The following is a 24,817-nucleotide window of genomic DNA, read 5'->3' as shown; positions in this document are numbered from 1 at the left end:
GGTTTATCGTCGCAATTTTCCCGCCACGCCCCCAAGTCGTTGAGTATGATAAATGACGTCACCTAGAGTTGGCGATCTGTTTAGCATAGAAAGCACATAAAATCATAAACAGGACGCATAAATAACCACATTAAAAAATCGAGAACAATGCCTGAGCTGTGCGGGTAAAAGGGAAAGCGGGAAAATGTTACGAAAATAGTGAAAATGTGCAAATTAGACGCGGCCATGGTGAACTTTTCATAGCTGCCGATGATTTTATGGGCCATTTTAAAACATTAAGTTCCGGGCCGGAAAAGTGCCACACCCACGAAATGGAAAATTTTTGAATACACCAACTCAGGCGCACGCATGTGAGCTGATTTATGGGCAAATATACTTGATAAATGTGCGGGATTTGAAGGATTTCGCACAAATTACAATAAAGATGCCGAGATGACTCTATGTCCTGCATCCTGCTGAAGAAAACAAAAAAAAAGAAATCCTCTGGTTTCTCACATATGCGCATATTATATGCGCTCCAAGTAAAAATTCGCAATTTGATTTATTGGCAGACTTAGTGGTCTGAGTCGGGGTAGCGAACGTGCTTTTGCAGCTGAAATTGATTTACTTTGATTTTCACATTTTGCATTTTAAAACCGAGGGTTGCGCACCACATATTAGCCAGCCCAAAAATAGCAAAAATTGGGCAAGGGAAACCAGCAGCAGGATCGATGTCAATTGGTGACGTCTCTTGGCGCTTTTGTTTTGCTGTCGCTGTCAATTTATTTTCAATATCCTTCGTGTGCAGAACCCTAAGCAGCCATAATTCGCATTGCATTATGCCAAAACCGAATGACAAAACACACTCCACTCCACTCGAAAAATCCGGGAGTAGCACACGCGGCCTGCACGCAATTTTAAATGGATTTATTGATACGCTTCGGCAGCCACAAAATGCGAAAAACACAATAACACAGGGGGTTACAATGTTTGCAAACATGTTTTGGCAGCGGCTATTTTTCAATTGTCACTGAAATGCGCCGAAGGACGAAGGTTTCGTTGGCGAATTAACCCATCAGAAAAGGTCGATTTCGCAGCCTGGGAAACTCGCTTTTCCACTCGCTTTTCCACTCTCTATTCCACAGCTCACTTGATTACGCGCATCAATTGCGAATTTTGATTTTAAGGCAGCGACTGCTGCTGGTTTGCCAGTCGAAATTGAATTTTGATTAGTTACCAACACGCGACTGGGAAACAACAACCAGCAAGGGTCCTTTGATTGATTCGCCTTATTTGTCAGCGATGTCAGGATGCGGTTGCATTTGGTGTCTCTTGATTTTGGGTTTTTTTCTATTTTCGGTTCAATTTGTTCGCTGCCAAGTTATGCAAATTAGGCGGTAATTGATATACGTTTTTTTTTCGACTTGCCTAATTTTTAAATTATTCCACTTTTTGTGGAATTGGTGGCGGCAAATGTTCATTTTTTCCCTTGAGCAGCAAATTGGATAAATTTGCTTTTAATAACGCTCGCATAATGAAGTTTTCCCTAGGCTTTTAATTAAACGAGTGGCTTTAACAATCAATACAAATTTATGCATGGCATTTAAATAGGTCTTGAAAACTCCCTTCAAGCTCTACAAACTCCTTTAACCTCTTACCACAATATAAACCCACTTGTGAGTAAGCACTGAAGGAAGTTAACAAACCAATCTGGTTGCCCAGGACCCTCTTTTCATATGCATGGCTCATAAATGGACGAGCAGGGAGAATTTAATGGACCTCAACCTCAGTGTCGTGGCAATTCCAAAAGGACACACTCACAAAGGCAGGCAGCACAACAACAGTAATAAATAATAAATAATATTTCTCATAAATAATTGCTTCCCCTTTTGGGCTGCTCACTACTACAGTGCCACTTCTATTTTACTGGCGCCCGACGAGGAGAAATAAAAATATGTTAACTAATCACCGTAGGAAAGGATTTTTATGGGTTTTCATTTCCGCATATAATCGACTTATCCCCAGCAATTCGAGATTCGAGCACTTCTTCAGTGAAGGGGAAAAACCCAAAGCCAAAGGCGGATATGTGGAACGTTGGACTCCGTGCCATCCTACACACATTCGTAGGTGATATATGTCACTTGGCAAAATGTTGTTGTGTTGGGCCGTAGAAAAATGTCATTTCCTCCTCGCAAAAGAGCTGCGGAAATGAGCGGCCAGCGACGGGCGGAATATTGTGGCACAATCCATAAACAATCCACGCCGATTGAGTGGCCCGAAAACTTTTGACACAACCAAATCAAGTGAAAGTCGCCGGCAATAAAAACTGCGGGGGTCTCTGGGTTAGTTTCCATATTTATGGTTATTGAGCTAGTATCCGATATCCAGTCCGATAGCTGGACCCCTCCTCTTCACTCTGCAATTACGGCAGCTTAATGACTCGGAGACTCCGTTGAGAGCGCGACTGGGAGGTTGCCAGGATACCAGGACACTGGGATACCAGGACAACAGGACACCAGAACGCCAGGACACTGGTATATCCGACTTGCAGGGTCGCTGGCCAAAGGAGCAGCCAAGGCGACCAAGGCGACCGGCAGCGGATGTCATTCGCAGTGCTCTCGTGCTTTTGTACATCCTGCCACGAGGTGTCCTGCGCATAATTAGAATCCTGAGACGCGACGCATGCCGTATTCCATGCCAGATTCCGGATAAGAACACCACGGTGGTCTTAATCCTGCACTCGGAAAATGCGCACAGCCATTAATAAATTAAATTAAATTAATAAAAAATTATTGTAATAAGTTTACTACAAAATGCTTACAGCAGTTTAAAATGAATAAAAAATCATTGTAATAAGTTTACTGCATGGCATTTAACTTAAGAACATCTACTGGCACTGGGATGATATTATAACTATGTTTTGGGTACATATTTTTCGCAGTGCATCTTCGATTCTGACGCTGTCTCTGATTGGCACTCGTCAGTGACCTGCGAGGTGAAATAAATTTAAAGAAAAAAGCGGAATACAAAGGAAGACGCCACAGGACACTGGTTGAAAGGCAGTTTCTGCACTCGAGCTTTATCAATTGCCACACACCATGACGACCTCAAGGACTCAAGGCGACGTCCGCGGCTAATTGTAAATTCAGGATTCCACTTCCTGCCCAGCCGGCTGTCCTGAAATTCGACTAGAGAAATTTTATTGCGTTTTCCCCCTTGGTTTGATAATGACATAATATTTTACGCTTCGACAAAGATTGCGGAGTGCGGGGTTTTTATTTAAATTTTATTTGTGTGTGTGTGTGGCGTTGGCTACACATTTCCATTAATTTTAAGTGCTCACTTCGAGGGACTTCCCCCCTGGTCCATTGTTCGACTGCCTTTGTTGGAAAAAAAAGAAACGCGACAGGATCTGTATCTGTATCTGTATCTGCATAATGTTATTGTTATTGACTTTTGCGCGCCGCTCAATCATAATCATAATCAATTGTTGGCCGTAGTCCTTGCTACCTGCTGGATTTCTTATCGCCAGCTGCCATTTGCATAATGGAAAAGTTTCAGTTGCTGTCAGAAGTGGACGCACTTTTGTGGCAGCTCCGCTGGAGATGCAATCCAATTGAGTTTGCTACACAGGCAAAAACATTTAGTATGCTCAAGTAAAGTAGGAATTTCCTTCACAGCAAAACATTTACTATGCTTTCTTTCAGAGCATCCTGCTGGAGGTCAAAGGATTCAAAGGGCAGGAGAAGGAAGATGTTTTGTCAGTGGCATCACGATAAGAGCCAGCGTAGATAAACCGCTTGAAAAATCAAAGATTTGCACAACAAATACAATTTGGCAACATGTTTGCCATTCGACTTAGGAACCCACAAAGCACACGCAGCTCCTTTTGAAAATCTCGAGTGGATTGCGATTGAGACAACTTGGTGGCCAGGACACGTGAGCAGCGAGCGGAATCTTCAAAGGTACGCAAAATTGCGACCTTAATTTGCAAAAAGTAAATACGGAAAATAAAAGAAACGCAGGCTGAATGGCTTTTTTGCAAATCTAATTTCCAATTTCAAATGCGCAAACCGCCAAAGCGAATGAAGCGAACCCCTTTTTTCATTTCTGCCCCTTTTCTTTGGCCAAATCTGCTGAAATTTGCCGAAATTTACATGCCATGGACACGCACTCGCTAAAACACACACACGCATATTATTTGCAAATTAGCCGGGTTGCCAGAGGACGAGGACCAGGGTATGTGAACTTGGCTGGAGGACAACCCATCCTCCTCCTCCTCCTGCTCCCCGGCACACATGCGAAATGGAACCAATAAAGCGTGAAGCACGCAGTTCTTGCCGGTCGCCAAACACCAGACACGGCTCAATGGACCTGATTGTTGTCCTGATTCAGCTCAGTGTTCCTGGTTTGATCCACAGATCCTGCTGCTGCTCCCGCTCCTGGTGCTGGTTCTGCTCCTGCTCCTGTTGCTGGTCGGGATGTCATTTTGTCAAACGCATTTGGAAGCCGCTGGCCCGAGGGTTGGATGAAGGATATGTGGGTGGCTGGAGTGGGCTGACTGACTGATATCGACTGCCCCTTTTGCCTCGCGCCCTTTGTTTGCTTTAAAGTTTGTCCAACTTGGTTTTGTGCTACCCATTACATTTTTGAAATAGGGTTATTAGGAATTCTTAAAAAGAATGTTTTCTTAAGAGAATAAAGAAACACATCATCAAAAAGAACTTTATATAGTTGCCTTAAGGTAAGCTTACCACTCATTCTTTTGAACAGCACATGCTGCTGGGTATCTGTTAGTCGTTGCATGTGCCTTGCCCCATTTTTTGTTTGGCTGTCCTTTGCTGGTTCCTGCGGCAACCAAACACGGGCGTTTCATTAAAGGGTTTTGTCCAGAGGGGAAATGCGGAAATGTGGAAATGGGGAAATGTGGCCGTGGTATCTGGCAAACTGACATTGGCGCTGTTTGCCATGTGTGGCACATGATTTGAGGCATTTCTGCTTCGATTGGCTTGAATGGGCTGCTCTAGTGCTGGTAAATGGCGGCTGATGAAAGAAGAAAGGCAGTGCGCCATTTGCATGCCCCCTGTCCACTTTTTACCCACTCCACCCATGTTAGCTGCTTTTGGGCGCGACTGTACCTTTCAGATTGATGGCTGATGGCACTCGTCTTGACTTTGGCTCACCCGCTGGCAAGCGGTCATAAAAATTATTAATGAATTATGTTAACAGAGGAATGAATAATCTCAATTTGGAAGCAATAAAAAAAAAAAAACGCACATATCAAATTTCGGGCGATTCGATAGCGTGTGGCAGCCAAACAAATCATTAATCATCGAAATGTTGCAGCTTCTGTGGTTGAAATTAATTTCGCAGAGGAGCCCAGAGTGCCGCAGGCCAAGTAGATGCCTCGGGTGGCAAAACAACATTAAAAACTACTAAACGGGCGCAGACACAACCCCACAAAGGGGGGTCCAAAGAGTGGGGGTCTGGAGTGCCCCTTGAGCCTGTGGCTGACACATGCCGAGCTTCGTTTTTTACTTTTCATTTTTTTTTTGGGGTGCCACCGCGAGGGCTGCGAGACAGCAAAAAACTTTCACACATTGTTGTAAGGATGTGTAGCGAAAGCGCCGCGGGATATTTTTTGCACCCCGCCCACAGGACGGCGTGAAAACGCACACATTACACTGGGGAAGGGGGTGTGGGAAAGCCAGGGGTGCGGTCATACATGGAAAAACTGTCTTTTACAAAAGGGAAATGCTCAAAAAAGATAAGTTTTAGATTTAAGATTTAAAATCTACTTCAAAGGTGCTTAAAAGTATGCTGAAACATAACTCATTCAATGGAAAGGTGCTTAAAAGTATGCTACAAAATAAACTCATTCAATGGAACTGCATAACTTACTAAAGCATACTTTTCGCCACCTTCTAAAATTTTATTTATATTACTCCTGTTTCTTTAAGTTCCTTTTAAGTAAAGTAAAATTTAAAATCTAATTCAAAGGTGTTAAGAATATGCTACAAGATAACTCATTCAATAGAACTGCATAACTTTCTACAGCATACTTTTCGCCACCTTCCAAAATGTTATTAAATTTATTCTTGTTTCTAAAAGTACCTTTTAGGTAAAGTAAGCCTAGTTATACCCAGTTTTTCTTCCAGTGTCTGCCGTCTTTGTTGTGCTGTAAAAAACGATTTGCGACGATTTGTGTCATGTGTGCCCGTGTGTGCAGTGCCGACGACGGCGTACCCAAAATCCCAAAATCGGCTGGGGGAAAAAAAGGACTCGCAGGACGGGTGCCGTGTCATCGGCGGCAATGGCATTGATACTTTGTCAGACGTGTAAATTACATGGCGCATTCCACATGCCAAATTCCGCGCACTCCCATCGCCACACATCGATGTGCCACATGCAAATTTTCGCCAGAATGCGGATGAAAAGCCCGCGACGACATCATCATCATTATTCAAAGGACTCGACGATGTGGCGAAGGAAATCCCAAAAGGGTTCGCGAGCGTGGCAAACTACTTTAAATTTCAACCAATTTCAAATGACTTCTTGTCACACATGTGCGGATTACACTGGGAGTTGGGCTATATGTAGGAATAGGGATTGCATCGTTAGTGCAAATCGCATCATCATCAGATCGACGCTCGTCGCGTGTTTTGATTGATGTTGGACGCTTGTAAGTCCCCGAACCAATTCCAAATCCTGCCTCACTGCCACCCGAATCCCTTCATCCATGCGGTTTGACTTGGCAACCCCTTCTGCGGAATTCGATTTTGAAGTCCTGGGGACACACGCACACACACACTTTGCATCCGCGTTCATATTTCCTAATTTTTCACTGCGAATCGCCCGCTTTTCCATTTGACGCCTTGATTTATGGTGGAAAACGGGCTGTGGCGATGGGGTTAAGACCCCTGACAGCTGTGACTTGTTTATAAGGGTTAAGCTGTTTCAATTTCACTCAGTTATTAGGTTAGATAAGGCGGTAATGATAAGGTTGTGACAGCGCTGACATCTTTCGGGTACGAAAAAAGTAATAAGCGCAAATAACCCTTTAAGATTGAAATCGCGCAACTGAGATGGCCACTTTTATGTCACATACATTTTTCATTGAAACTGGACTTTAAAAAAAAGTGTTTTCACTTTACATAATATTGTGTAATCCCTGAAAAGTTCGGACAACTGTTTAACTTGTGTGCAATGAGCACGTAATGAAAACAAGGCCAGGAATTGCCCACTCATGCGGCACAATTTGGCTGGACAAAACCGCCGCGCGACCCGCTTGACCACCAGTCATTTGTCAAATTTGACAGTTGCCGTCGCACTGGTGGCAACCCTGGCAACCCTGGCAGCTATTCGGGCAGCTGGCCAACCTGTTTGAGGTTGCATACTCATGCGACAAATGTGCCACGCACTGGACTTTAAATTCAATTCGTTCACGCCAACACACACAGCATACAACATACAGCACACAATGACTTTCAATTAGACAGCCGAATGGTGCTAAAAGGGGTTGGGATAGCCAGGGGGAAAACGGGGGAAAACACTTTCTCCGGCTGGTCAAGTGGTCAACGGTCTGTTAATTGGCCAACAAGGAGGCTGAATGGGTTAAGGGTTGCCATGGGCTGCCACGCGGTGATGCCAGCGAACTTCAAAACGCATTTTACGCTCGTTAGGTCCTGTTAGTCCTGGCAGTTTTCTATTTACGGGCGGGGGTTAAACGGACATTGCTGGTCATTGCGGGACTTGCTGGCCCCTGGCTAATCAAAGTATTCATGAGCTCCGCTCAATTGGTACAGTTACGCTCAGGCGAACTAAAGTATCTGTCAGAATTTTTGTGCTGCCCTCGCATTCGTTTGCGAATCAGTGTTAACACGAAGTGCAAATCAAATTTGCCTCAACTTGCCATTTTTCAAGCTGTCACTAGCACTCACGGCTGATAAAAACGCGAACCCTCTTCCTTGTTTTTCCTTACTTTTCCAGATCGCAAACTTCTCATGACACAATGAAGATGCGAACAAACATATTGACAGCTCGTTGCCATTTAGCGAAATGTTTAAATAAAAATTTGCATTCATTTAGCGAAGAAGGAAGTTGTTCGCTCGCCAGTGTTGAGCACTTAGCTGGCTTATAGCTGCGTTTTTAAATATAAAATACCTAACGAATATGCTAAACTACAATATTAAAAAATAAACTAATATAATCAACGAATTCGCTTATCTCTGGTCTATTGTTATAGCTTATATGTACATTCTCAAGTGATTTTATGTGATTTAAAAGCAATTTCTTTCCATTTACTTTCTCTTTTAGGCATCTCTGTTCGTCACCCTTAGGAAAATAGCAAACTGCCATTGGCGCCAATCAGCAAACGTCAAAAGTAAATGGCTCTTGAAGACACTTGCCAAAATCGGCGGAACTCCGCGCAGCATATGTTCCAGTCAACTTCCTTTGCGAATTTTAAAGAATTGCAAAAGTCAGGGAGGTTTCAGATACAGATTCAGATACGGATTCAGATTCAGATACAGATACAGTTGTAGAGTGGGTGAAAGTGTCCTGGCGTGACAGAAATGATTTGGGCGTTGATGTCATCAGCATCGGCATCAAAATTTCGACGTTGCGATTGTAAAAATTAATGATGTTTTCGCCGCTAAATAGTTGGGCTGGGAAGCAGGGCACATGTGTGACGCTTTCCCTGGGAAAGCGTGAGAGGAAAATCCGTAAGACTTTTCATATCCGTTTGCAATTTTTAAGCCAGTGCAAAGTGTTTTCTTTTGGCTCTACTGAGACTTTCCCTTTTTTTTTTGTTGCTGGCGCGTAAATTGACACGACTTTGCTTTATTTTCCCCCATTTTCCCGCAGTTTCCATTTCTCCTCGCCTCGTTATGCTAATGTCCTTGTGGGCCGTAGAGTAAAAAAGAGTTTTGATTAATGATGCCACTGGCTGACGCAAAGCCGCCACAGATGGCCCACCTATCCAGGATTGTTATTAAAAATAATATTGTAAAGCCCACTGGAAAACTCTTCACTTACAGCCTGCCTCGTGTATTTTCTTATTTTCCATTTTTGAGGGGTAACTCCGGGGATCAGATCAGGTTAGCCTCAAGTTACGCTACTTTACTCTTTCAATATTTAATCAATGCTGAGAGCAAACAATCAAGCAACCAACCAACAGCGATGCGAAACCGAACCTTAATCAAAAAATCAAACAATTGACATTCAATATGGTCTAATTTTTTACGCTGCCATTAAACAAATTATTGGGGAAGCAGCCATTGGAGAGCTCGAAAAAAAAACCCGAAACGCGTCCAGACATTTTCCCATTTTCCCCAGAGGACCTCCGCAACGACAACATATCAATAAACCAAACAACTGAGAGGACAAACAATGCCGAAATGAGTGGAGAGGATGGCAAAGAAAACTGAGCCCTAGATGATGGGTAATTGAAAAATGCGAATGAAACTCTATATGGAGCACTGCCATCCTGTAATTGGGCTCTACTGTACCGCCTGTATCAGTCGAAGTCAGAGGTCAGACTGTACCTGCCGCTGACAGGAATACAAAAAGCAAGAAAAAGCGGCAATAATTGCGCCAAGTTTGGTGTAAAATGAGGCTGAATCGCTGGGAAAATTCGGAAAAATCTCTGCAAGATTTACGCATAATTAAGTGCGCTCAAAAGGTCTCCGCACAATACACGCTTCTTTCAAGGCACTGAGAAAAATATCGTATATATTGACTTGCAAAAATACTTTTATGGGGATATATATATAGAAAATACAAAAATTATTACAGGTTTCACTTACTCACATCTCATAAACAACTGGATATATCTATATATTAGTTTTGTGCTTCAATTAGGCATTAAATTTTCTGTTAGTGTAGATCCTTGCATTGCAGGACCAACAAAAGCCATAGCAGAAAGGTTGCAGGACAAGAGTCCGCATTTACATAATGCCCTTCAGAGGGCAGAGGATTTATGTGTGGCACTTGAGTGCCGCAAATTAATTCAAATGAAATGCGTCCAGAACTTAATCCTCTGCTCCATTGTTGTCCTGCCAGCCGAGTCCTTCAAATCCTCTGGCAGAAAGGACTAATTTGCTGCAATTGCGACACCTAGGAATCGCTCTTCTCTACTCTGCTCTACTTTGATTTGCGCTAATCGCAAAAGTGTCAGCGACCAGGAGAACTGAATGTTTGCCTCATTTCCGCATTTAATCACCCCCGGAAAAAAGGAGCACTGTCCTTGTGTCCTTTTGTTCCCAGAAAGTCCTAGATGCCCGAGATGCCGAGATGTTGAGATGCCGAGATGACAGAAATCAGAGCAAAACTAATTTCCCGTTAATGAGGGTCGCTCGCCCTGTTGCGTTTTCATTCGCATTTTCCCCATTTTCCTCATTTTTCCGGTGCTGGGCACATATTTTTTTTCACCGCGCTCGTGATTAGAACATTTTTCCCACTCACACACATGCGCCTCATTAATAATTTTTTCGCCACTCGCTGCCAGGATCGAGATTAATTTGCGCCTCGAAAGGATCTGACGTGTGTCTGTCAGCTCGGAAATGTCTCTCTCTTTTTGCGGCCCACTGCCTTCTTTAATCTTTGTAAAAATGCCCAGGATGTGGATGGGGTATCCTTGTTTCGTAGGAAGGAGGAAGCTGCTGAGGCGTCAAATTGTTATTAATTGAAAGTCAAAAGTTCGGTCTGCGCCGCCAGTTTTAATTGGATTGCTCGCTTATCTTGGCGAGAAATAATTAATGGGATGTGGGAAATGGCAGAAAGGGAAATGTATTCAATACAATGTGGTTAGTAGAGCAAAACATCGCATTTCCCTTAACAATAAACTTGATTTCTACTATTCAGTCGCTGTGCAACTCTTTTACATGATTTTTATTGCCAATGAGCTTGTCATGTTTATGGTAAGAGTTTCGTTTGTATTTTATGGGGTTCTGTATTCTTTATGCTATGTATTTCAATGTTATGTTCCTTTGTAGTTCCATTATCAAGTGAGATTTTGGTATTTTTCCGCCCATCATTGGCATGCCTCATAAAAAGAAGTATCCTGAGCCCATGAGGTCATCCAGTGGTGACGCATTGAACTGTGCACCCAACACCTCCCCATTCATATTCATATTGCTGTGTGTGTGTTTGGAATTTTCAGAACTGCGACCTATCTATCTAATATCTCACGCGATCTGATCTCAAAAGGATCTCTCGTTGGGAGGCATTCGCCTGGAAGCTGGCAACAACAATTGAATTGATTTTATTGCCCCGGGAAAGTTATGCGCTGACAGGACCTTCGCTCAATGTCTCTGCTACAGGATACACACACAATAAAAAATAAAAATGCCCATGTGCCCAGCAATTTCATTTCGTTTGTCCTGAAAAGGCACCCAAAAGCGCTGCCATTGTTGTTCGTCTGTTTATTAAATTGCTGGCTCGAAAGGGGTGAGAAGTTATTCGGATTCGGGGGGCAGGGGGCCAAAATCCGGGGCCACCTTTGTTAATCGTCAAGCTGACAATAAATCTTGGCAATGTCCGGGCAACCGAATTGCGTACGAGATGTATATACACATGTGTGTAATTCCATGAAAAACACACAGATACTATAACACACACAGTTGCACACAGCACACCTATTTGCGCCATAGACAAAGATACGAATTCGGGATGAGCAAGGGGTAAGAGGATGGTATTCGGGGTAAATATTTCATAAATTGAATTGTTTTGCATTGTTGTCGCCGCAGAGAGCTGCTCTTCTTATTTCGCATTGCTCGGCAAAACCAAATAAAAAGCAACCAATATGAGTTCAGTTGGCAGACATGTGTGCACATATATGTTTTTGTGTATCCTTGTGATTTATAACGCGCTTAGAATGGCAGTCGAGTGCTGGAAATGGAATCAGAGCGTCATTCAGTTTGGCAAAACGACTGATTTGATGATGACATGTAACTAACAATGTGAGGAAAGACATTGGGATACAGATACATTTTCCAACTCAAAGTTGCAAAGCTCGCTTGTTTTCAAACTTTTCGTTAGTTCTGAATGTTGAAAATACATTTTAAATATCTGTAAGGTACTAAAGTATCTGCTGAGCTACCTTTGGCATCTGTTGTTTGCAAATACTCAACAAAGAGTTGAGTTGAAATCTCCTGACATCGTTAGCTGTCTGGGAAATTCTATGAGCTGACAACTCGCAGCGACTATGGCGTTTTAAATATGATAAATTATCGCACAGAGCTCTCAAATGCAATGAAGAAAGTGAAACCGCAGTTTATTTATTATTATTTTGGGGAGTGGAAGTTGCGCCCCATTTTGCAACTGCTCTTGACACTTTAAACGGCGAATGGCATTTAAATTCGCTGATTACGCTGCTGAGTAGTGCGAATAATGGTTATATTGAGCCATAAAAGAAATTAAGTCAAACATCCCCCATCTGCGTGTAATATATTTTAAAACAACTTTCACCACCTTTTTGAACTGGCTGGGCAAATATTATTGATACATCGGCGGCTTCTCAATGGTTTGTAAACGATTTCTGGAGAGGATTTCGCTTTCCAAGGGGCATCAAGGGGCATCCTGGCGGGGTGCCACATACTTATTCCGCTCTTCTCCACAGCTACAACGCATATTACACATTAATTTTTTTTTGGCAACAGATTCTCGAGTGCTGTTCGAGGGGCTTAGGCATGATTTTCCGGGATTCGGGGCTTTGCCTTATGAAATTTTCAAATTTTACAATCTGCGCCACGGGCGGCTCACGCGGAAATTACACTACGAGTCTCTCGCTTCTTATTTTTTGTGTAATTTCAAAATGATTATTACTGCGAGGGGGTGGCGGAAATCAATGCATAAATTACAAAATACAGCCGGCAGACAAAAGCTGATCTTTATTGTTATTCAAATCATTTGGCAGCTGCCACGGCTCCATCTCCATCTCCATCGTCAGCATCATTTGAAGTTGGCATCCACGACGATAATGATTGACTGGCAGACAATCCTGGTCTAATCTGTCAATAATTCAGACCATGTGCTCTGGCTTTTAGCGCTTTTGAGCCCGAGGCGTCGAATTGGGCATCCCAAGCTGTCGATTTCCCAGGCGAGTTCCCTAATCCGATGGAGATGCCGTGTAATTAGGTCGGGCGACATGGGAAGTGCCTTTAAAATTGATTCGCTTGCGGTTTTTTCCACGAACTTACAGCACTTTTATTGCAAAAAACATGCACAAAAATATAAGTTATAATGTACTTTTAAATAACTCTTACACAAAAATATAAGTTATACTTTACTTTCAAAAAACGCATACACAAAAATATAAGTTATAATGTACTTTCAAAAAACTCATACACAAAAATATCAGTTATAATGTACTTTTAAATAACTCTTACACAAAAATATAAGTTATACTTTACTTTCAAAAAACGCATACACAAAAATATAAGTAAAATTGTATTTTAAAAAAACTCATACACAAAAATCTAAGTTATAATGTACTATCAAAAAACTCTTACACAAAAATATAAGTTATAATGTACTTTCAAAAAACTCTTACACAAAAATATAAGTTATAATGTACTTTCAAAAAACTCTTACACAAAAATATAACTTATAATGTACTTTACACATCAACTTGCTATTTCATCCCTGTTTTTAAATCATTTTGGGCGATAAACTAAAACGCGTGTTTGCTTAGCCATCTCGGCAAATGCCATTAATTTGTAATTACTTTTTTTAGCCACTCATGTGATGCTAGAAGGAATATTCCAATTTCAGTACCCCCACTCGCAGTGTTTTTCTTTCACTCGCGAGTCCTGCGATTCATTTCCTCAAGGAGCTACGATAATTTAATGTAAACTTTGCGGTCACGTGGCGCGACCTCCGCTCTCATGTGAGTAAATCAAAACAAATTACCAGCCGAACACACAAAATACATAACCCCAAACACAACAAGGCACACACATCCATTTCAACTTTCTCAACCCGAGAAAAACACACCGCCCACAAAAAGGGTCGCAGTTCACAAGTGTTTTGACATTTGGACGCGTTTTGTGCCCGAAATGACCAGCAACAAGAGGTGGACCCGGCGCACAAGTTGATGGCCCAAGGGAGCCCTTACACTTGAGCCCTCCCCGATCACGAGTATCTCCGGGAAAACTGTGGGAAAACTGCGCGAAAACCGGAATAGCCCAGCCACCCTGGGAAAGTGTAATCAGCATCGAAAACATGGACACATATGCACATGTAAATTACGGGTATGTGAGCTGGTTTATTTCTATGGCTGGCAAATGAATGTACACACTTTACAATTAAGCGCGTTGTCCTGGAAGAGTCCTTTGATGGCCACCAAATGCTCAACCGCTGCCGGTGGCTCCTTGTGCAAGCAAAACTCCTTCAACGGCATCTCGCGTCATCTGGCCAATGCGCTCCTGTCGAAGTAATTAATAATACAAATTAGTAAAAAAATAAAAAATATAATTTGGTAGATTTTATTAGCAGCACTTACAATTGTCTTGAGAACTCGATCCTGCCGAAGTAAATGTTATAAAAAATAAGTAAGAACTATAAGTATTTGGTATATCTTGTGGCAGCACTTACATGTTTCTTGTCCGGTTTCCTCTGCTTACCGGCTTCAGATGGCCCAAAGCTGATGGCCAGCATGAGCATGATAAAGACAAAGATCTTGGAGAAGTTCATGGTGAAGTTGATGGGTATATATACTGGTTATATATATATAGATAGATATAGCTTTTGCAGTGCGAACGGAGCGACTGATCACCGAACTTCTGGCGCCGGCAGCTTTTATAGCGAAAAGGCAACTTTTCGCTAGGAAAATTCCACTGCTTGATTTAAAATGGGGTATGTATCCACCACCATTTAATTTCAGCCTTAAAAAAACCAACAACGACGAGGGGCAGACAATAGACGCGCAGCCAAGACAACAAATGAATTAAATCAGCAAAGGGAGGCAAAACGCACACAAACGCACACAGAATGGGGCAAGGATTTATATGTATAAGGATATATATGCTGTTATTCTGCGACATGACTAGGAATAGGAATATTCTAGAAGGCGAAGGCGCCCTGTCAGGATATGCCACTAATTTCCTTAACAAGTAAAAACGCTTTATCCATCTTGGGCCTTGACTCCGCTTCCTTGCTGCTGCTTTCCGGTTCCATGGCCGCTGCGAAATGTAAATAAAATCGCTCGAATTAACCGCTGAGTGACAGCTACAAGTGGCAGATGGAGACACAAAGGGAGGTAGCGAGCGAGTCCTGTGTCATAACCACCAGGACTCGTCCTCAACCTCATCCTCATCCTTTGTAGCATCTAGTTGGTGAGCCCAGGGAAGCGTAAGTAAGTCAGTAAATGCCGCAACTGGTTCCAAAGCTGAGCTCAACTACTCCAATTGAAGGCAGCTTTTCAGACGACGGCTCTTAAATGCCATTAAGGTGAGGAAAAAGGTCTGCGAAATGTGTTTATTAGTGGTGCTGGGGGAACTGGGGAATTTATAGTGCAAATACCTCAGCTCTTAAGTTCACAACATAATTCTTTTCGGTTTCAATTGAATCAACTTTGTAAGTCAAGCTACTGCATACTTGCAATAAACATTTCAGCAGAATGATTCAGATGATCTTTCAGCAGGCATTCCCGCAATCTAAATTCCCATTTCAAGCGGAGAAAGACAACCAGTCCATCTGGAGACAATGGCTGTGTCAATGTTTGAGCATCTTGGCCTTGTCTCCTCGTTAGGCGAGTAATCAGCAGATGCCGCCGGGGAACTTTTCCTCCGGGATTCACAGCGCAACTCAAACTGATAAGCGGCTGGTGGCTGATAAAGAAAGCCGCCATAAAGAAATAGCCAGATGAAAGGGGGAAGATCGGCTCAATGGCAGGTGTGCCCCTACACTTCCAGCTTGATCGATCACTTGAATCATAATGGGCACACGTCATCGGTAATGAGTTCTACTTGGGTACTTTTACACTTGGGTGTGGATTCTTTGTGCTTTTGGAGGCAAGAGAAATCACACGCGAGGAAGTCCATTCATAAAACTTGTGAGTAGTAAACGTTGGCTACCCATTACTCATGTAATTCGCACGGGGTATATTTTATTACAGATTATATGGGGAAGAGGAAATATAAGTTGCTAATTAGGCACTAAGCTAGGTTCTTTACTCAGAGCAGACATTCTCCAAATACTCAGTAGTTATCTACTAAGTTGCCTAGATCTGTTGACCAACATTCCTCAGACCTTCATTCATTAATTAATTAATTAAGCCAAGTTCGAGGTATCGCGTATGTGTCAGTCGATCTAGTAGTTCTAACTCAGTTCCACGATCGTTCAACCCATTGAGTAATACTCAGTTGTTTTTACTTTTTTCCCTTTTTTTTGTGATTTGTTGTGGGGAAGCCAATGAAACGTGTTTGCTGATTAATCCATTTCGCTTGGCGCTCGAATGTTTGGCGTTATTTCCCGCACTTTTTCTCTTTGAATTTTGCTTTTATTGAAACTGTTTGTAGCCACAATTTATGGAATACATTATGCTGGGATCGGTCAATGAAGGGGGATTATTTATGTAAAAAGTGGTTTAAGCATTTAAAAATGATATGTTGGTTGAGGGGATTTCTTGTGTCCAGGAAATATCACATTTTTTATGACAATGTTTTTAACTCTCAGTTCTGGGCTATAGAAATTATATTCGGATACAAAAAATAGAAGTAGAAGTATAGTCTCGTTTTTTTCTGGTTCAATCCCTGAGTTATTAATCCTGTTGATAAGTATGTTCCAATGCGAACGAAGCGACTGATAATCGTATTGTAAATAAAGAGTCTTTAATACCAGAAAAAGATGAAGACAACATGGGTGATGCTGATAGGCAGACAAACGGTTTTTGTGTGTAAAAAAATTAATAAAAATTAAAAAGTAATAAAAATGAGAGGCTTGTCCTACGGTAATACTAAATGGGGGCAACACTATATATACACTTTTGTGAATCCAATATTTTAATGCTCCACTAAAAGCTTAAATGTACATAGTTACACATGTATGTATGGCTTTGTCTACTTCCATCGCTTTGTTATTAATTTATAGATATAAAATATTTTAAAGCTTCTTTAAATCTTTAATTAATCAAATTGTAACAGAATTCCTAGCCTACCACTGATACTGAAACACCACTTCAGTAAGTAATATTCCGATCTGAGTCCATCTGGTGAACTTTTGCCCCACAGAAAAAAAATCCCCGTCTGTGCAGCCGCAGCATCTGCTGGTATCGCTATATAAGCTCAATCTCTTGGATGTCCAGTCATCAGTCTTTAAGTTCTCACTGCAACAGCTTAAGCCTCCTCTCAATTCAATAATAAGCCAACAATCTAGACATGAACTTCAACAAGATCTTCGTCTTCGTGGCTCTCATCTTGGCCATCAGCCTGGGAAGTTCGGAGGCTGGTTGGCTCAGGAAGCTGGGAAAGAAAATCGTAAGGATTCCTTTCTAAGCTACGAAATAAAATATTTATTTGGGTTTTCTTTCCAGGAGCGCATTGGCCAACATACTCGTGATGCCACAATCCAGGTCCTGGGAATCGCCCAACAAGCCGCCAATGTGGCAGCCACCGCTCGAGGTTGAAAAGTCTTACACTTTTTTAAGCCGCTCATTTCTGTAATTTTTTATTAATTTACTCTAAGTCACTAGAACAATTAACCTAAGGAACATACACATTTCATGCCGATGTCACATTATTACTACCTAATTAAGCGAACATTAATAAAAAGAAAATTAAATCAATATACACAACAAAAATAAATGGTGATAACGTAAGTATTTCCCTGTAGGCTTATCAATATTTAATCACTCAAGCGGCTTACTAAAAATAAAACTAGAGTCTTGAGAGTTTTTAGCACTTAATACTCTTTGATTTTATTTAATATTATATTTTATTACCAAATATATTGAATCCGACATATTTCTACTTCTTTTGTCCCCTGGCAGTGGCAGCAACATCCGCGGCTTTTTGGCCGACTTCAATGACCTCCAGTGCCGCGTTTTTGATGTACTTAAAAGTCTGCTCGGTTTTCTTCTTCTATGGAGAATAATTTAGGTAATAATAATGCAAGATGTAGGATATAAGATTAATGTATACCAAGTCTGAGGCCCTGTCCCTCAGCCAACTGGCTTGCGACTGCTGCAAGTTGATTGCCAGGATGATGAGCACAAAACCAAAAATGTGTCTAAAGTTCATACTAATTTATTTGTTTACAAAGCGGAAAAAGCAGCAAATGTTTGTTTGCTAATGTTATTTTCAGACTGAGACTTAAAACTTAGATTCAAGTCTTTTATAGGCGATCACAGTTCTACTTCTAGCGATAAGGCATATTCGTGGGTTTTCCCAATCGAAAATATTATCAAGAGAATGGGAATCTATTTAAGACATCAAATACAGCTAAACGAATTATTTTGTGTGTTAGTTGTTGTATTTTTAGGTTTGGCACGTGCGCTTCAAAAACTATTGATAGTGTTTACTACAGAAGTTGTTTTCAGTTATAAAGACCTCAAAACACTTCGATGAATAGATGAATAAAAAAGACGACTAATTTTCTTTTTAAAATGTTTTATTTACATAGAGCAATAAAATAAATAGATCTTTAAATAAATAATTCTAAGTAATCTTCGTGGTTAACCTCGAGCTGTGGCTGCAACATTGGCGGCCTGTTGAGCGATTCCCAGTCCCTGGATTGTGGCATCCCGAGTGTGTTGACCAACTCGTTCCTATGAAAAGAGGATCTCAGTTAGTTTCCTGCTTAATAAACTTCAAATTGCAGTACTTACAATTTTCTTGCCAATTTTCTTCAGCCAACCAGCTTCGGATTGTCCAATAGTTATAGCCAGAATAAGAGCGACGAAAACGAAGATCTTGTAGAAGTTCATGGTGATAGTTTGCGACTTAAGATTTTGCAAGAGTAGCTAGAGCTCTGATGTGGCTATTGCACTGGAAAGTGATCGACTGTTGATGGCACCTGAAAAGACGAGCGCTTTTATAGGCGAATGAATGTAAGTTCAGCGCCTGATAAGGCTCAAAAGGGGATTTTTATGGCTGAAAAGTACACGAGAGGAATCCAATCCGACTCGGATTGCGGGGATTTTTACAATTTGAGTCATATGTGTTGGATCACATACCAATGCGGGAGTCTAAGAATGAGAGAGGAAACACCTTCTTTGTTTCCCAATTAATAAGAAGCATTTGAAATGAATACACTACTCACTTATCAGCGATAAAGCAACTATTGAATTTGCATGATTTAAGCAATGCTGATAGTACATTCTTATGATTTAATTTATAGCCATATACAAAACATATATGAATTTAGCCTAAGTTAAACTTAAATCTATCCCCTGGCAGTAATTGCGACATTCGCTGCCTTCGTGGCGACTTCAGCAACTTGAAGAGTGGCATTCATAGTGTAACGACCAACGTCCTTCTAAGGATTCACAATCTGAGTTATAAACAAGGAATTTCATCTAAATGGCTAGAGCTTACTAGTTTGTCAAAGAAGCCAGCTTCCGATTGTTGCAAATAAGCGGCCAGCAAAAGGACAACTAAAATCCAGATTGTAAAGTGGTTCATTATTATTTAAAAGTGCCAAAAATTGACTTTGTTTGAGTATTTACTAAGCGACTGATAATTGAAACTGGGAGCCTAGTCCTTTTATAGGCGAATCAAAATATATTTTTACAGATAAGACATAATCTTTCATTTCCAATCCCAATCGCAAAAGAAGCGAAAGCTACAAATTATTCGGTGATAAGGGTTTCATTATGATGATTACATTATTATTGTATATAAATAATGAAAATTAAAGTTCATTTTCAAATGCATTTTTGTATCGGCCAATAAAGTATTTGTATATATGTATGTATGTTATGCCTTAGTCCAAGTGTTAAATAAATAAAGTTTAAATAAAATAAAATATATATCCGTGTTTTAAATGTTTTATTTACATAGAGCAATATAATAAATAGATTTTTTAATAAATAATTATAAGTAATCTTCGTGGTCAACCTCGAGCTGTGGCTGCAACATTGGCGGCCTGTTGAGCGATTCCCAGACCCTGGATTGTGGCATCCCGAGTGTGCTGGCCAACTCGTTCCTATGAAAAGAGGATCTCAGTTAGTTTCCTGCTTAGTAAACTTCCAATTGGAGGACTTACAATTTTCTTGCCAATTTTCTTCAGCCAACCAGCTTCGGATTGTCCAATGGCGATGGCCAGAATGAGGGCGACGAAAACGAAGATCTTGTGGAAGTTCATGGTGATATTTTCTGGATTTTTTCTTGGGAGAAGGCAAAGATATTGATATTGCTGTGAGGTCTGAGCGACTGATGGCTGTGATGCAAAAGGCGAGAGCTTTTATAGGCGAACGGACAGCTTGGAAAACACAAAGACAGATAAGGCTGCAGGGGGATTTTTTCAGTTAAAAGTACACTAAAGGTAGTCAGTCAATCAGATTCAAATCAGTCTGCACATCTAGGGAGCAATCGGGGATTTTAATACCATAAAACAAATATAGAAATTTCTAATTTTGAAATCCTTTAAAGGAGTTTGAGCAAATCCAAATCAGAGTTACCATTTATTAGATACCATTTTATCTTGACATTTTGGATTAATATCTTTCTTTTGGCGAACGAAAGTTGGGGGACTCACAATATTTTTGCAAAGGCACTAAGTTAAGTTTTGTAAACTCAACAGACAGAAAATGATAATAAAATATAATTGTTCACTGAGCACGTAGGAATCAGAATATATTTTTAATATTTTATTGGCAGCCAATTTCAACAAATTTAACTAAATGTCTGCCGTCAGTAAATTGTTGTTCTCCAGATTTGAAAATTAGTGTTTATTTCGGCATAATCAGTTTTTCTATGGGCTTTATTAATTTAAAGCCCGCTTTAGCAGCGTTGTGAAGAGCAGTTTCCTGTAAAAATATGAACATTTAAGCTTAATCGTAAAATACAATTGTTGGCAGGCGAAACTTACCACGTTGTCAAGGACATCAACAAAGATAGCATTCGATTGACCCACGCTGATGGCCAAAATGAGGGTCAGGACGACAAGGACCGAAAAGTATTTCATATCTGTATCTCTGGCTTTTCCGATTTACGAGAAGGGAAACTGATGACTTAGACTGAAAAGCAAGTGGTTTTATAGGCAATCATCACGCCGAAAAAACGTTAGCAATAATAATTAGGCCTTAAACATTTAAACGTCAGTATGCTTATAAATAAATAACACGTGCGTCCGCATTTGAAGACATTTAACGTATTTATTCAAAAGAATACATTTCTTGGAAAAACTAAAAACCACAAGAAGATACTAACTTATCATTCAATAGTCTTCTTTAGTTAAAAACTTAGCTGTTAAAGGTTAAGGTGCACACGGTGAATGGCTACTAGGAATTACGAAATATTTTAAAATATAGAAAGATCATTTTTAAGTTACATAACTTTAGCTGTTAAAATAGTTTGAAATATTAAAAGTTCACAAGAATGCTTGTAATTATTTTTATCAACGCCACCTGCGGAATCACTTGCGCCCTCTGTGGGGCTTAAATAGCAACAATAGTGGAGACACACACCGCACAAGCATGGCCAACAACCTTAAGCAAACCTATCGATATATATTTTGGAAACTATTTTTATTTTAGACAAGAGAAGATCAGCTATTTTATATATTTATAGCCAAAAACATTTTGACATAAGATAGCCCGTAAGTTTTAAATTACAATTTGCGCAAATGTGAACACACAGATGCATAAAATGTTATCGATGTTAACTCATATTTTCGTTTGTATATTATCTTCGCTCGGAACTATCGATATTTACAAGCAATAGATAAAAATGCTGAAACATGTCAAAGAAATATAAATCAAATTTCTGGGATGGGTGTTGTTTTACATTGCTACATTGGATGCCTTTAGCATTTCGAAGGCCACATTAGAAATAATTGGACTTGTACCAGTATCGATAGTATCGAGCAGCCATCGCGCGTGTCGCATCGATAACAACTCGCTTTTTGTTCCACCTCTACGTCGTGGCTCGACTTCCTTTCCTGTCAAAATAGTCGACAAAGGTGGTACTTTTTTTCTTCCGCCGCCGAAAATGGGCAAATTGCGCGCTCGCCACAACGCAGTGCAGCGAAATAATAAGAGAAACGGCCACAGCGACAATGGCCAATTGCGATTTTCGAGTGAATCCAGTGAAATGCTGGCGTAGTAACGCCGATTGCCGGCGATTTGTGATTGCATTGCGTTGTGGGGACGCGACTTCGCCAATTCCAAAATGGTGTGTGTAATTGAGACCGAAAACCTAAAATACCGGTGATGAAACATTGCAGATGGCTATCGGCTCCAAGATTATCAAGCCCGGCGGCTCGGATCCCGATGACTTCGAGAAGTCCATTGCCCAGGCGCTGGTGGAACTCGAGGCCAACAGCGACCTGAAGCCCTACCTGCGCGATCTGCACATCACCCGTGCCCGCGAGATCGAGTTCGGCAGCAAGAAGGTAAACCAGTCAGTCAGCATTAAATGTAGTGCCTGCCAGTAGTAATGCCATAACCCACTTCTCTGCACGCAGGCCGTCATCATCTACGTGCCCATTCCACAGCAGAAGGTGTTCCAGAAGATCCAGATCATCCTGGTCCGCGAGCTGGAGAAGAAGTTCTCGGGCAAGCATGTCGTCGTGATTGGGGAGCGCAAGATTCTGCCCAAGCCCACGCGCAAGGCCCGCAATCCTCTCAAGCAGAAGCGTCCACGCTCCAGGACTCTGACCGCTGTGTACGACGCCATCCTCGAGGATCTCGTCTTCCCCGCCGAGATCGTGGGCAAGCGCATCCGCGTCAAGCTGGACGGCTCCCAGCTGGTCAAGGTGCACCTGGACAAGAACCAGCAGACCACCATTGAACACAAAGTAAGCATAGAATCCAACATCTATTCCACTCAATAAGCAGAGTGCATCGTGTGTTTAGCAGCGCGTACCCTCGATATTTGGGCTTCATTTGTCATGGAGCCCAATCTTCGCCAGGGGACGCAGAGCATCCAGGGCCAATTACTCGTTATTGCAGGCATTAGAAGCCAATGCGGTCCTGCATCTCCAAATATTGGCCACACTTGGTCTGATACACCGTTCTTGTGTTTTTCGCTGGTTGTCCTACCAAAACCAGGGATTGTCAAACAGAACGCAAATTAATGGCAGCTTTTCACTCCACAATGTTGAGCCCACTTACCTCGGCTACTGCATTACTTTCCGGCTCGCCACATTACCACATACTCAAATCAATACTTGAAACCAAGCACTAGAAAAGTGTTATCCTAGATATATAATTTTAGATTGATTTTATATGGTTATCTGTACATAGAACTGTTTATCGTTTTTGTGTTTTTCGCTGATTGTCCTTCCAAAACCAGTGATTGTCAAACAGAACGTAAAGAAATGCAGCTTTTCACTCCACAATGTTGAGCCCAACTACCACGGCTACTGCATTACTTTCCGGCTCGCCACACTTTCTTAGAACCTTTTCAATACCTCGGTTTTTACTACCGTTCTTGTGTTATTCGCTGGATGTTTTCATGGTCTAGTGAGCGTCAAACAGAACGCATACTGACGCAACGAATCACTCCACAATGGTGGGTCTACTTCAACCAGGACTGCATCATTACTAAAGGCTTGCTACAGTTAAAAAACTGCAAGAACTCTTAATTGTACACACCGTTCTTGTGTTATGCGCTAAGCGATTACCTCAGCTCAGCGGTTGTCAAACAGAACGTAAATAAATGGGCGTTGAATCACTCCACAATGTTGAGCCGACTTGCCACGGCTACTGCATTACTAACCTATGCGCCACATTTGTATCTTTACATAGGCTTTGAATACTTTGGTTTCTATTACCGTTCTTGTGTTATTTTCTGGACGTCTTAAAGTCCAGCGATCGTCAAACAGAACGCAAAGTAATGCAACGAATCACTCCACAATGGTGGGTCTACTTTACCAGGACAGCATCATTACTTAAGGATTGCAACATAGATAATAATCTAGTTATAAGTTTGAAAACACACACGATGCACTTTGAGTACCGCCTATTTGCCTCTCGAGCGCCGTTTAGTTGCCTGGTGCTTCGGGACTTCCTATTTCAAGCGGAAGATTAATCCAGCTAACCGCACGATATCTTCGCTGCAGTAATTTCTGCTGCAGGGGAGGTTGCGGTGCTGTACACTGTAATAAATAAGTAAATCCCTGTGATCATGCCCACTAATATGTGTTGTTTTTCTCCCTGCAGGTCGACACCTTCACCTCGGTCTACAAGAAGCTGACTGGTCGCGATGTTACCTTCGAATTCCCCGACAACTACCTGAATGTCTAGAGCGGGTTCTCGTTCGAGAGTGTAGCACTGGTTCGCCGGTTCATCTGGGAATATGAGTTTTTTACATGAGCTAGAGAACGTGAATAAACATTAAACAATCTAAAACTAAGCTAACTTCCAATTCTGTAATTAATTCTTGTAATTAATCAGCGCCAAGCGCCATATTCCCTGTGGGTCTCTACATGTGTTACGATTTGTAATCCTTTCAAGGAGCACATGTTACATGTTTTGGTTAAGGGCAGCCATAAAAGGGGTTATTACATGGAAGACTGTGTCAGTCATTGGATGCCTGCTCAACTGCTTAATTAAAAAGTTGACGTATGTTCTTCTAAATAGATTAAAATTGTTGCTTTTCGCTGAGGGACTCGCACGTGTGGCGAAAGGGGTTCATCTTGTGGCTACACTTTCCACTTGGCGCCTCTCATTTGC

At 41.4% G+C, this 24,817-nt stretch overlaps 7 protein-coding genes, 1 long non-coding RNA gene and 5 other non-coding genes across 14 annotated transcripts; 7 read left to right on the top strand and 6 right to left on the bottom strand.

The window, feature by feature from the left end:
• Positions 1-14,221: 14,221 nt before the first annotated feature.
• On the bottom strand, positions 14,222-14,764 carry LOC6538867 (cecropin-C). The gene is made up of 3 exons (XM_039375870.1): positions 14,575-14,764; positions 14,483-14,503; positions 14,222-14,405 (listed from the first exon to the last, which is right to left on the bottom strand). Exons 1-3 carry the CDS (start codon positions 14,671-14,673, stop codon positions 14,331-14,333), a joined length of 195 nt encoding a protein of 64 aa, XP_039231804.1. The 5' UTR covers positions 14,674-14,764; the 3' UTR covers positions 14,222-14,330.
• Positions 14,765-17,283: 2,519 nt separating this feature from the next.
• Positions 17,284-17,755, top strand: LOC6538866 (cecropin-B). The gene is made up of 2 exons (XM_002099336.3): positions 17,284-17,456; positions 17,513-17,755. Exons 1-2 carry the CDS (start codon positions 17,358-17,360, stop codon positions 17,603-17,605), a joined length of 192 nt encoding a protein of 63 aa, XP_002099372.1. The 5' UTR covers positions 17,284-17,357; the 3' UTR covers positions 17,606-17,755.
• A 108-nt stretch (positions 17,756-17,863) lies between these two features.
• On the bottom strand, positions 17,864-18,278 carry LOC26536326 (cecropin-B). 2 transcript variants are annotated; one of them, XM_015193589.2, is made up of 2 exons: positions 18,120-18,278; positions 17,864-18,059 (listed from the first exon to the last, which is right to left on the bottom strand). In XM_015193589.2, exons 1-2 carry the CDS (start codon positions 18,216-18,218, stop codon positions 17,946-17,948), a joined length of 213 nt encoding a protein of 70 aa, XP_015049075.1. In that variant the 5' UTR covers positions 18,219-18,278; the 3' UTR covers positions 17,864-17,945. The 2 variants fall into 2 exon arrangements, with proteins under 2 accessions (XP_015049075.1, XP_015049074.1); XM_015193588.2 differs by having other exon boundaries at positions 17,864-18,056.
• Positions 18,279-18,575: 297 nt separating this feature from the next.
• On the bottom strand, positions 18,576-18,998 carry LOC6538865 (cecropin-A1). The gene is made up of 2 exons (XM_002099335.4): positions 18,806-18,998; positions 18,576-18,745 (listed from the first exon to the last, which is right to left on the bottom strand). Exons 1-2 carry the CDS (start codon positions 18,902-18,904, stop codon positions 18,653-18,655), a joined length of 192 nt encoding a protein of 63 aa, XP_002099371.1. The 5' UTR covers positions 18,905-18,998; the 3' UTR covers positions 18,576-18,652.
• A 276-nt stretch (positions 18,999-19,274) lies between these two features.
• LOC120321856 lies at positions 19,275-19,664 on the bottom strand. Its single transcript, XR_005561582.2, has 2 exons — positions 19,515-19,664; positions 19,275-19,455 (listed from the first exon to the last, which is right to left on the bottom strand). It is a non-coding gene; the product is annotated as an uncharacterized LOC120321856 (long non-coding RNA).
• A 286-nt stretch (positions 19,665-19,950) lies between these two features.
• LOC6538864 (cecropin-A2) lies at positions 19,951-20,498 on the bottom strand. The gene is made up of 2 exons (XM_002099334.4): positions 20,185-20,498; positions 19,951-20,124 (listed from the first exon to the last, which is right to left on the bottom strand). Exons 1-2 carry the CDS (start codon positions 20,281-20,283, stop codon positions 20,032-20,034), a joined length of 192 nt encoding a protein of 63 aa, XP_002099370.1. The 5' UTR covers positions 20,284-20,498; the 3' UTR covers positions 19,951-20,031.
• A 250-nt stretch (positions 20,499-20,748) lies between these two features.
• Positions 20,749-21,159, bottom strand: LOC6538863 (andropin). The gene is made up of 2 exons (XM_002099333.3): positions 21,010-21,159; positions 20,749-20,947 (listed from the first exon to the last, which is right to left on the bottom strand). The coding sequence occupies exons 1-2, from the start codon at positions 21,103-21,105 to the stop codon at positions 20,870-20,872; spliced, it is 174 nt and encodes a 57-aa protein (XP_002099369.1). The 5' UTR covers positions 21,106-21,159; the 3' UTR covers positions 20,749-20,869.
• An 846-nt stretch (positions 21,160-22,005) lies between these two features.
• Positions 22,006-24,497, top strand: LOC6538855 (40S ribosomal protein S7-like). Its single transcript, XM_002099332.4, has 4 exons — positions 22,006-22,101; positions 22,366-22,533; positions 22,606-22,938; positions 24,305-24,497. The coding sequence occupies exons 2-4, from the start codon at positions 22,366-22,368 to the stop codon at positions 24,386-24,388; spliced, it is 585 nt and encodes a 194-aa protein (XP_002099368.1). The 5' UTR covers positions 22,006-22,101; the 3' UTR covers positions 24,389-24,497.
• Positions 23,152-23,290, top strand: LOC6538861. The gene has a single exon (XR_005561865.1). It is a non-coding gene; the product is annotated as a small nucleolar RNA psi18S-1377 (small nucleolar RNA).
• On the top strand, positions 23,396-23,533 carry LOC6538860. Its single transcript, XR_005561866.1, has one exon. It is a non-coding gene; the product is annotated as a small nucleolar RNA psi18S-1377 (small nucleolar RNA).
• LOC6538859 lies at positions 23,568-23,705 on the top strand. Its single transcript, XR_005561869.1, has one exon. It is a non-coding gene; the product is annotated as a small nucleolar RNA psi18S-1377 (small nucleolar RNA).
• Positions 23,737-23,876, top strand: LOC6538858. Its single transcript, XR_005561870.1, has one exon. It is a non-coding gene; the product is annotated as a small nucleolar RNA psi18S-1377 (small nucleolar RNA).
• On the top strand, positions 23,916-24,051 carry LOC6538857. Its single transcript, XR_005561867.1, has one exon. It is a non-coding gene; the product is annotated as a small nucleolar RNA psi18S-1377 (small nucleolar RNA).
• Positions 24,498-24,817: the final 320 nt, after the last annotated feature.

Source organism: Drosophila yakuba, chromosome 3R (assembly GCF_016746365.2).
Source record: "Drosophila yakuba strain Tai18E2 chromosome 3R, Prin_Dyak_Tai18E2_2.1, whole genome shotgun sequence".
Taxonomy (NCBI): domain Eukaryota; kingdom Metazoa; phylum Arthropoda; class Insecta; order Diptera; family Drosophilidae; genus Drosophila; species Drosophila yakuba.
The sequence above is the reverse complement of the archived record's forward strand: the minus strand, read 5'-3'. Positions and strand labels throughout refer to the sequence as shown.